The sequence below is a fragment of the Tympanuchus pallidicinctus genome, unplaced genomic scaffold, assembly GCF_026119805.1.
Source record: "Tympanuchus pallidicinctus isolate F22 unplaced genomic scaffold, pur_lepc_1.0 scaffold9, whole genome shotgun sequence".
Taxonomy (NCBI): domain Eukaryota; kingdom Metazoa; phylum Chordata; class Aves; order Galliformes; family Phasianidae; genus Tympanuchus; species Tympanuchus pallidicinctus.
Window position 1 is genome coordinate 13,134,335 of NW_026294813.1, and position 12,289 is coordinate 13,146,623.

Sequence of the window (12,289 nt, forward strand, 5' to 3'; positions counted from 1 at the left end):
TCCTTCCATTTTAGGAACATAAAGTCTGGGATTGTCTCCCTCCAGAGAGAACTCAAGGGAAGTTCTTTTGTTCTTTCAGTATTTTCTGCGGTTGTGTAAATTTGTTTTAGGTCTAGAGTTATAAAAAGTGTGTGCATACTAAATATGTAAACTGTTTATAATTGTGCTAGTCAAATAATCCCTACTGTTAGTAGTGAAGAAATAACATTGTCTTATCTGGTATGCCCTTAGACAGGGAAATCTGAAGAACTGTTGAGTGCACTTGGTTGCCATGGTTTCCCTCCAACATCAGACTGTGAGGAACTACTGATTGAGTATCTGGAAGTAGAGGACAGCGAGGATCATCAACTTATGCCAAGTCATGACAATGGTCGTCCCAGTAAAAATGCAAAAATTACACCCAAGGAAACAGACAGAGACTCAGGACGAGGGAGCTGTGATAGCCCTTCTCTGCTTTCTGAAAAGTGCAGGGAGACCTGCGTCCTTCCATCAGCACTTCAAACACAAGATGTAAGAGATGTTCAAGAAAAGAAAGCAGGGAAAAGAAGCTGGGAAAGTCACTGTGTAGGCTTGGAACGAAAAGCACTCCTTACTAACAATGAGAGTGCAAAATCATCCAGATGGCCTGCAGTTCAGTTACCTAACAATCAGCCTCCTGTTTTTGCGTATCACAGCATTCTAGAAGCTAACAAGATAACACTGACTACCACAAATATGAATGTTGCAGCAGTTTTGGTGGAAAATGAAGAAAAGCATCAGCCACTACATACTATCTCTGAAACCATCCCTGGAGGCATGGAAAAGCAAGAAGAGATGGAAAATTTGCTTTCCAAAACTGAGCAAACCACAATGCGGGTCAAACAAAACAGATCCAATGAAAAGTCACCGTTTTTGGGTGCTGCATTCATGGATTACGTAGAAGTTCACAAAGTCAGACAGAATGAGGAACCATCAGTATTACTGAAACATAAAGAAAACAGTGGAAAGATTGAAAAATACACTATTTCAGGAGCCAGCAAAGAATACACAAAGGTCTCAACAGTCATGAACCATAGTATTCTAGTATTAATGCCAGATTCACGAGTTCTGCATGCACCTACGGCCCAAGAACCTGCAAAAGAAACATCTCAGAACCTTCAGCAAGGTCAAGTGGAAAAAAACATGAGCTACTGTCTGACAGCTCCACGTGACTGCAAAAGAGAAACTAGTGGATCAGACTACATGGACCCATCCTCATTTATGCCCCCCTTTAAATAACTAAAAGTGTGATCACTGTTAATCAGGTAATGCTACAGAATGAATCAAATACAATCAGTATAGTAATGCTATGGCTTAAGATTATGCTACTACATCACAACTGTAGCTTGTACCTTTTCCTAGCTGAGAAGTCTGTGATCTACATTTGATTTTGTTAATAGTTATGTACAGTAAAAAAAAAAAAAAAAAAAAAAAAAAAAAAAAAAAGAACACATAGCACAGAGTTCCTTTTAAAAATAGCCTTCTACATGTATTATATAAAGAATAGAATAAACTGTGGGTTGTCATAACAATCATAGAAGTAAATCTTGGATCACTGACACATGATTCTTACAGAAGGAAATGTGGAAATGGTACTCTATGCCATGAAAAATACATTATGAATTAATTATTCAGTTCTGCAATTCTTCTGTAATTTGATTAAACCCAAGGGAATTTGCAGATTCAACAAAGACAGATTGTTTTGGCCTGGTGCACCATAATTGTCTGAGCAGTTTCTAAATCAGATATATCATTACACAGTAACACTGATATACAATGTATTTTTTTTCTGAATGTATTGTGACACTAGATTAAGTTTTCTTCATATTCTTTCTCAATTCTTAAGAAAAATGAAGCTCTTATGTATGAAACAATCATATATGAAAGAATATATTTAACTAATAGCATTAAAATAACAAACTCTTCACAAAATGACAGAAAACTTTGCATCCTATTCCAATCAAATCGAACTCGAAAAAACACAAAAACAGGGCACTATTTGATACACTGCCTTACTGTACATATGACACAATTCTACTTTAGTACAATCCCATACATTTAACAATGTATTTTTAAAGGATATTTTTCTATTACCAAGAAAAAAAAAAGCAAAATAAAATATTTTTTGATTTCCCAATGTTATTTTGCTAATTAGTAGCTGAAACAGAGGTAACAAATAAAGCTGCCATTTCTATACAAAGCATAAAATTAAACTTTATACTAATCAAGAATATGAAGTAATTTTTAAACTATATTTCTAATATATTGCTGATGTATTAGCATTTGAATTGTAAATTATTTATTTCAGATGTTTTTTACCAGCTGTTATTATAAAATTAAAATAGAATCTAGGTTTTGAGAGTAAAGCTTCTTTCCCACTTAGTCTGTACTCTTGTCAATCATGATCATCTGCATCCTTAGCAATTGTGTACATTTTTATCTGAGCTTGGAAGGCAGGTTTGAAGACAGACTTGTCATAAAGAACTCACCAAAATGAATTCTTGAATTCATTCTCCGCAGTTAGAATATGAGGCATAACCTCATAATCAGTGCTCTGCTGAAATAGTGGTGGGAGTGAGAGAAGAGTCCATGACTCAAAGTGGAATCATCATGAAGTCATTACGGCCCTTCTTGAAACAAAAATTTAATATACTCCAGGAAAGTAAGAACAAGTGGCTGATTAAAGCTGGGTCAAGTATTTAGCAAACAGCACTAGCTTCAGGAGGAATTAGGAACATAAGGTAAAATTGTACTGTACATATTGTGGAAAGTATATTTACCATAGATGGGCTTTCTTCTTTCTTGTCCTTCATGTACAGCTTCATATTTCTCTAGCTTTATATGATTTTTTGCACTGAGGCAGCCTTCCTGCAGTATCAGGTAACCTTGTGCAGAGCCACACTAAACAGATCCTCTGATTTTGAAGGTTACAGAAGGCTGCATCTACTTTGTCAAAACAGATTTTCATACTATATTTCCATGCCATGGAACTGCTCAAATACAGATCTGTTAAGCTGTCTAGTCCTTTCGCTGGCGAGACTTAAGATTTTAACTAATTATCTGTGTGTATATAAACACATTTTGGGGATACTGCAACTTCTACTTTAGGCATCCAATGTAGAGTCTGTGAACTCTGCTTACAATGTATTGCCCACTTCTAGAGGCTGATCTGGGCAATTGGATGTTCTGCTGGAGGCGTAGCAAGAGATCTTAAATCCAGCCACTCAGTTCAACACTTGAAGACATGAAGTGGCTGTTTAAGAGAGCAGCCAAGCATAAAATTTTGTTTGGTTATATGTAACAGGACAATGTTATTGTAGCATTTGAGGTATATCTTACAGATTTTCTAGAAGTACTAAAAAAGTACTGAAAAGAAATTATCAAGCTATCAGTCAAAACTGGAATGTTTTGCAGGACAGTAATATGTCTCCATGTGTTTAAGCTGATAGTGTACTATCTCCTTCTGACAGTGCTTCATCCTTCTGATTGTAATGCTCTATTTTTCTGACTGAGTCTCAAAGAGCTGATCTGTATCAGACAAGTTCTCTTACCTTACAAGATAGCCATGCCTGAGCTGAGCAGTTATTTTCTACTCCTAGCAGCATATATAAGGATGTGCTGCTACAGGCCTTTTTATTTATCCCTCTGGTGATGCATAGAGGCTATAGAATCTTCTCAGACTACAGCCTAATGATGTTCCTTACATAGTGCATTTTTTGGGTCATATACAGGTTGTTACAGAGCATGTGACAAGGTGTCAGCAACAGGCTGTTGCTATTCTCCTGGCTACATTTGATCATAGGCAGGCAGATACAACTTTTAGCAGATTTTAAGTGTATTATTCGCCTTGCCTAACTGAAAGTGTCTGCATGTGTACCTAGTTTTTGTTATAGGCATAGAGTCTAGAGTATGATTTTCCTGAAAAATACTTGCTTCTGCTTTGGAAGAGATACTATAAACTCCATTGACTGTTACTGCATTTGTCTATCCTAGATTGCTCTAATTGGAGTGTATGGCTCTCTAGTCTAAAAATCAAAAGTTAAATCTTTTTTTCAGGAATATTTTTAAAATTGACACTGCTTAAGTTGAAATATAGGCTGTGTTAATATTATGAGGTATGTCCAATTCTAATGCAGCTGTTGGGTCCCAGGAACATCATTAAGACCTTGAGTTCATAAAACCCAAAAGATCAGCTTTTCTTCTAAGTTGCCAGAAGAAAAAAACAATCAAGCAAACAAGAAACCAAGAGTATTTTTCCATTAAAAAACAAACAAACAAACAAACAAACAAACAAAACAAAAAAAAAAAACAAACAAAACAAAAAACCAAGTTTGGAAGGTACTAAAAAGAAAGCCCCTCCAATAGTTCCTGGTGGATTCTCCACCAGGAGGAAGATTGAGTCAGAGTTTTTCTATGCCTATCCATAAATTAGTTCTGAAACTGCAAGATAGCTGTAGTTTAAATTACTCTATGGGGCATAAATTCTTTCCCACCTTTGCCAGTGAGAGTCCCACGATGCCAAATCATCATGGCTTTCTGTTAAGTCAGGAATTCTACCAGAGTGGAAGTGACATATTTTTAGTTGCTCAGAAGTAGCCAAGCTTTTTGAAGAATCTAACTAAAGATTTAAAGAATGCTAACTAAACATGACTTGAACACATTTTTCATGAACATTCATCATCCTTTAAGATGAAAAAATGTGCAGTTGGATTGCTTTTCCTTTGAATGCACTTTCATTGTCAAAAATAACCTGTTACTTCCCAGTTGGGAGTAACACCTTCTAAAAGTGGCCTTGAACATCTATACAGAACTTTTGCACATCAAAAGAGAATAAATTCTGTAAAATCAGAATAATCTTCAGCTAAGTTTGAGGGTCTTTGGATGCTGAAATATTTCATTCTGTCATGTTTGCAACATCATTTTTTATTACAGCTCTTCAAGGAATAGCTTTTTATTATGAAATAGATGAGATTTTGTAGCAATTGTACACAGTGGAATCTTGTAAAGTTATGATATACCCTGATGTAATAACAGGTTCCTGACACCTCCTTCGATATACAGTGGTTAAACATAATGGAGTTTACCCCAGAAACTGGGATTAGCCCCCTTGGTCTTGCACCAAATTTCTCACTTTGAGTGAAGTTTGAATATTTGGGTTTTGTGTGTGTGTGTGTGTGTGTGTGTTAAAATGTCACTTTTAAATTTCAGTAGCATAAAAGGCTTAAAAAGCTCTTCAGAAAATTAATTTTATAAATTCATGAATTTGAATATTTTAATTAACAATTTTATTAACAGTTTTCTTCAGTATTGAGAAATATAACTCATTCTGGCTTTTCAAATCAGACTTTTTCTTTTAGCAAGGACAACTTTGATGTACCATTCTAATATTTCAATATGGTGTTCCTGGCTTGAAGAAATCTAACTTACTGAAGTGGACATGTGCTGCCAAAACTTACTTTAACAGAAAATGAAGGTTTGAGGAATGCTCTTGATGATACTCTGTAACTACAAAGGATTATTTAATTACAGTGTAGTCAATTGACCTTATATAATACTAATAAGGGGATATACGTATTTATAGAACAAACTGAAACACAAAAAATATAGTGCTAATCAGTTTATGTTAAAGTAGTGAATCCTGTGGTGTATTTGTTTATGTGTATATGTTTAGATGGCTGGAAAATCTACAGTTGCTTCAAATGTCAGTAAAGTATTTAAAGTGTAGTAATAGCAAATGTTAAAAGTGAATAAGAAGCATTTTATTTGTTGTCTCTGAAGCATTGTATACATGGAGTTCACATCATTAAGCCTGTAAATGTGTTTGGTAATTTCTCATCAACTTTAAAGGATTTGAAAGTGTTGGGCAAGGATACCAAAGTCATCTAAGCCAGTTTATGAATAGTAGACATTTTCTACAAAGCCATAAAGACAAATGAAATGAAAGTTTCATAAGATCAGGCACCATTTTCTTAAAGAATCACTACCTCAGATGTTTTGTGTGCTTTTTTTCCACTCCATTTAAAAAGGCAGATGAGCATTTTCCTTTGTGTGTCAGACTTTAAAAAGTTGTGTTTGTAATGTCTAAATTGTTTTTAATGAACAGCTTGTCATGAAATCCTCATTTTTGTCCCACTAGTAATACTAGGATGGGATGTTAGAGATGCACAACGAAATAAGAAAAGTTGTTATTTGGGGAGAAAAAAAAAGAAAATAATGAAGTTTTCATCTTGTAAGGAAAGCCATGCTGACCAGCTTGGCAGTCACAATTTTCCCCTTTCTGTTTTTTGCCACTGCCTGTGTGCTCAACTCACTAGAACTGAGCAAGCTGAGTTCTCAGAGATGCTCTGATTCCAGATCCTGCCAATGGAACTAAGCATTTGTTAGTACTTACTATTTAGGAAGTTTTCAGATGAGTTTCTGTGAAGGAAATCTTCAAACAGTTCCTGAGCAAGTGAAAATGAGACTAGCCCCACTTTCAACTGTCGCAGAACACGTACTGAAAACCAAGTCACTCACTTCCTTCAGCTCCAGTGACAGTGATGTGGAAGGACTGACTGAATTACACTGAGCAAGAAAAATCTTGTGGCTTGGCCTTGAAAATCCTTTTGAAACAAATAAAGAAATTTCATCATCTTTCCTGCATATGTCAAGCAGGAGATCAGGATAAATGGAATACAGAAACACATTGTGTATGACGAAAGAAAGAGTGGTTTATGATGGGAAGGAGGGACATGGTTGCTGCATGTGTCAGAACAGGAAAGTCCAGTCAATACGCTGTAGGATGGTGACTAAGAAGTGACTGAGAAGACAAGAGGGAGAACAAAAAATGAAAACGAAAGAATAAAATGTAAGAGTAGATTAAAAAAGTCAAACAGTAAAGTGATAAACGTGCTTTTAATGGGAAAAAAATACTTCTACATCAAAAATGGCAATATGTACAGCTACTTGAGATAATCCACAAAAAATAGTAATGCCTCATTATGTGCTAACCAGTTGGTAAGATGCTGAAATTGGCCACTACAGATCATCTATTACATAAAAGGTGAAAAAGACTAATACATGAAAGTCGGTTACTCTGTTTATATTAATTATGGGGTTTTCTCCCAGTAATCTGGTATTGGTCCCTGACAAACCATGTTTGAAGGGCTGGGCCCCTCTGCTGTTACATTTCCTACATTCCTAAGGAAAAAATTCACAGAAATAAAGTGTACCACACAGTCTTTAAATAAAACTTCAAGTTTTATTTAAATTTTTTTAACAGATAATTCTTATTTATCCATTCATGATGTCTCACAGATACACTTACCACTCTTAAGCATTCTTATATTGATTAAACGACTGATAAGCTCCAAGAGATAAAGAATTTTGTGGATACTAGCAAACGGTTGGTAGACATTTCTGGGCATTGCTTTAGTTTGTGCCTGTGACAACAGAAACATACATGACTACGACAGTCATTAACACTTTCCTTAATCACAAAGTCCATGTCTTGGTGATAAATTTTGAGATTTACCCAGACATTTAAAATGCATTTTTGCCATTTAATATAAGTTTTTAAGAGAGACAATGTATGTTGAAAGTAATCCAAAGAAATGTCTGAATTATTTGTATGACCTCTTGCCACGCTGATGGGCTAAGAACTGGGTGTACTCTCAACGTTAGTGCACAGAGAAGTTAGAAATAAGAAAGATTTTTCGCACTTTTTATTTTCAGAATTCAGAGCTATTATGCAGTTTGACTCTGTGGTGTTGCTTTTGGTCTAGGTCTTTATCTGATAATTTTATCTTTGGAGAATGCTGCTTCTGTTTTAGTGAGCTGCTCACTACCTTCACCTCATTTTGACATAAGTAAAAATGGATAGATTTCACTTCATTTCCTGCAAGAATCGTAATGATACAAAGATATAGCACTGAGTAAATTTTTAGATGATGCTGGGAATCCCTGTAGACGTCACTAGTAGAAAGTATGCCTTGAGTAGGACAGAAAACTATATATGCTAAGGAATACACAGATTTTTCTACAAAATACAATTTTTTTATATCAATATGTTTTAATGTTCATAATGCTGTAGACTACTCTGAATTCTCATTTCCGGATCCATCATTCCAAAGGAAGAGGAAAAACTACTACTCAGATATACTCAGAAGGGATTCCCTGGGCTGATACACTGTTGTTCATTTTTCATCTTGTAAAGCAATTTTTAATTCTGACCAAAAATGCCACTCTTCATCTGGAATGACACAGCCATTGGTTTTGTAAATGCATTATATTTCTCAGAGATATTCAGCACTGTCTGAATTTCTGAAATCTTTATATTGTGCTTCATACAATGTTTCTGAGTCAATGTGTAGGACAGTGACATCAAACTCCCTGCTCTGATTTTTCCTGCCCAGGAAAAAAAAATACCAAAAACCACTAGTTAATTGTATTTGTTCGAATTTCTGACATGCTGTTAAGTGCAGGGGAAAGTCTCTGGACCTTCCTTGTCTTCGATAGTAGCAGCAGGTGTCTCAAAGAAACTTAGATATAAATCGTATTTCATGTTCTGAACATCATGCACAATAAACAACATGCTTCTCAACTAAGAAATAGCCAGTCCAATATTTAAAGCTTTTTGGTTTTTTTTTTTTATATTTGTGTAAAAAAAATTCATTCTTAGCCTTTCAATAAAAGCCAGGCATTTTTTTTCAATTACATTTTCAGAATTTGCATGCAATCTGGAACATTCAAGTTACTGTAGTGTCATTACTTTAGCAGCACAATGACGTCAAGCACAATTAGTTTATGAACTAGACCCAAATGTTTTGTAAATTTCTAAAATTAAAAAAATCATAGAAAGTAGATTTCATATTCAGTATGTACACTGGTTGGAACGTATTGGTATAAAAACAGTTGCTCAGGAATTCCCTGTTGTTTCTAAGTGTAGTTGAAGGAAAATGCTTTAAAATTATGTATTTTTTAAGTTCATAATATCGAAAATGCTGGCTTTAATAAAATCTGTTAGCAATTTCACTTGTAAGATCAATATTGTTATTGAAGTCTGTAGCTTTCTGGTGGACTTTTCTACATTTTGTCATTGTAAAATCTCTTTGCAATGGTGTTCGCATTTCAAGTTAATAAAAGCTCTTGAATAGAATTCACAAAATCTTCTAGTCTTCCTCCTAAAAATATATTAGTTTCATTATATATAACAAGGAAGAGTCAGAATTCAGCACAGTTTGTAGGACAGGTTCCTACATATTCCACAAATTGAACGCTCAGTAATAGATATGTTTAGCCCACTGAGCATGCAGGAGACTTCACACTGCGTTACTGAAAGAGCCATGTACATCCATGCATCCAAAGCTGGGAATTAAAGAATCTCCTTTGTGAAGAGGAGGGGCTTCTGACTTCCTGGAGAAGCTGGTTGCTTTACTCATGTTTATTTTCACTCCTAGAATATATTCTTCAGAGAACAAAACAAGTAGTATACTCACCTAATCCAAACCTGTGGGAGAGAAGGCAGAACTGGAGGGAAATCTGAATTGCTATTGCCTACAAATGGACTTTGAGGTTTCATGGAAATTACAGAGTAAATGCAGAAAGCTCCTTCACAAGGTCACTACTTTTAGGGTCATGTTTCCTTACAGCTCTCTTTTATTTTTCTTCCACTGAAATTCAGGCATTGTGAGTTTTCACAAGTAAAGTTTGATTGAAGTTTGACTGAACAAGTTTGAGAATTTGGAAGCACAAATGTATGTAAGCACTTCACTCGTTAGCAGAAAGTGGAAATCTCTGACCCATCACAGCAACATCAGAACATTTTCCTGCAGAGCTGGGGCTGCATTTCAGGGTAGGCAGACTTCTACCTCCAGAGTTGCTAGGGTTTTTTTTCCAAAATATTGCAAAATATCATCCATATGAATCACAGAATGTTTGGGTTGGAAGGGACCTTTAAGATCATCTAGTTCCAACCCCCTGCTATAGGCAGGGACACCACTTTCTACACCAGGTAGCTCAGAGCCCCATCCAGTGTAGCCTTCAATGTTTCCAGAGACGGGGCATTCACAAATTCACTGGGAAAGCTACCTGCCTTCCTTTTTCTTGAGGTGCACTCCTGGAGTTGGAGGACAAGGTCCTTGAATACTGATCATCTGTATTGGGCCCTTCTTCCTTCCAGGGCCTTATCTCACGTCAACCTGCAAAGCAGTTCCCTGAAGAGGTCAGAGTTTGCTCTCCTGAAGCCCAGAGCAGCAAGCTTGCAGTGCACCTTTGATGCCCTAAGGATCATTAACTCCACAATTTCACGGTCACTGGATCCAAGGCTGCCCTTGAGTTTCACATTATGCTTCGGTTTTTCCTTGTTGATGAGGACAAGGTCCAGCATAGCACTTTTTCCTGTAGGTTCTTGTACAACATGGAAGAGGAAGTTATCAACAACATATTCCAGGAATCTCTCTCATTGCTGGTGCCCTGCTGTGTTGTTTCTCCAACAAATATTAGGGTCCCCATGATGATTGGGGAACTGAATGTGAAGCTGCTCCTGTCTGTTTATAGAACGCCTCATCCAGTCGGTTTTTCTGGTCTGGCAGCCTATAGCAGATTCCCACTACAGTGTTTCCTTCCCCTGCCTTCCCTTTAATAACCTCTCAGTCAGCTCTTTATCTATCCACAGGTGCAGGTCCATGGGCTCCAGCTGGTCATTGATGTAGAAGGCAATACCCAATCCCTTTTCCCTTGCCAGTCTTTTCCAAAGAGTTTATACCCATCCATTCCTACATTCTAGTCATGAGAGCCATCCCACCACATCTCAGTTGACGCCAATAACATCACAGCCCTGTAGGCATGCACATGCCTGCAACTCTTTTTGCTTGTTCCCCATGCTCTGTGCATTAGTATATAGGCAGAATTTTCACTGGCAATTGTGTGTAATTACTGTGTATAGTGGTTACTAGGGAATACCATCACAAGTCTATTTCTTCTGCTACTATTTAGTATTATTACATGGGGGAATGGGGAAGAAATGAAAGAAGGCAAATTGGTCTGCTTTCCAAAAATAAAGCAGGCTAAAGCTAGTATTACCTTTGTCTTGTAGAAATATGTTGGGAATTTAAACTAAAGTATATTAACTGAGTTTCATGGGATGAAATTAAACCAAGGTGTAAACCCTGAATGAAAGCAGCATTTACATTTATCCAAAATGTCCTGAAGTGGTCATTACGGTTGGTACATAATGGGAATTTTTCATGGTTCGGAGAAAAAAAAAGTGATTATAGAATCATAGAATCATAGAATGGGCTGGGTTGAAAAGGACCTCAAAAATCATCTGGTTTCTACCCCCCTGCTATGTGTAGGGTCACCAATCACCAGACCAGGCTGCCCAGAGCCACATGCAGCCTGGCCTTGAATGCCTCCAGGGATGGGGCATCCACAATCTCCTTGGGCAACCTGTTCCAGAGTGTCACCACCCTCTGTGTGAAAAACTTCCTCCTAATATCTAACCTAAACATTCCCTGATTCTGTTTAAAGCCATTCCCCCTTGCCCTATCACTATCCACCCTCATAAACAGCCATTCTCCCTCCTGCTTACACATTCCCTTCAAGTACTGAAAGGCCACAATGAGGTCTCCCTGGAGCATTCTGTTTCCCAAGCTAAACAAGCCGGGTTCCTCAACCTTTCTTCACAGGAGAGATGCTATAATAATAAATGTAAGTAACAAATAATTACAACTTTGTCAGCCAAAAGCAATGTGACTCTAATTTTCCTCTGTATGGAGGAAAAGGATCTGGGGGTGTTACCTGACAGCTGGCTAAACACGAGCCTGCTGTGTGCCCAGGTGGCTAAGAAAGCCAATGGCATCCTGGCTTGAGTCAGAAATAGTGCAGACAGCTGGAGGTGATCACCCCTCTGTACCAGTACTGGTGAGGCCATGCCTTGAGCACTGTGCTCAGTTTTTGGCCCCCCACTATAAGAAAGGTAAAAGAGTGTGTCCAGAGAAGGGCAGTGAAGCTTTGAAGGGTCTGGAGAACAGGTCTTATGGGGAGCAGCTGAGGGAACTGGGACGTTTGGAGGAAGCTTATGGGAGACCTTATTGCCGTCTTCAGCTCCCTGAAAGTAGGTTGTGGTGAAGCAGGGGTTGGCCTCTTCTCCCACGTAACAGCGATAGGAAAAGAAGAGATGGCCTTAAATTGTGCCAGGGGAGCATCAGGTTGGATGGTAGGAAGAACTTCTCAGAAAGAGCAGTGAGCTATTGTAACGGGCTCCCAAGGAGCTGGTGGTGTCATCGTCCTT

At 37.3% G+C, this 12,289-nt stretch overlaps 1 protein-coding gene across 27 annotated transcripts in view; it reads left to right on the plus strand.

The window, feature by feature from the left end:
- Positions 1 to 9,163, plus strand: part of PRLR (prolactin receptor) — a 195,493-nt gene extending 186,330 nt beyond the window's left edge. For 26 of the 27 annotated variants that reach the window (XM_052670542.1, XM_052670517.1, XM_052670527.1 and 23 more), the window contains one exon: positions 232 to 4,260. In XM_052670542.1, coding sequence (XP_052526502.1) covers positions 232 to 1,257 — 1,026 coding nt within the window. In that variant the 3' untranslated portion in view covers positions 1,258 to 4,260. Of the gene's footprint in view, positions 1 to 231; positions 4,261 to 5,375 lie in introns of those variants that run through there. The other variant, XM_052670533.1, reaches the window with a different exon arrangement.
- The last annotated feature ends 3,126 nt before the right edge of the window (positions 9,164 to 12,289 follow it).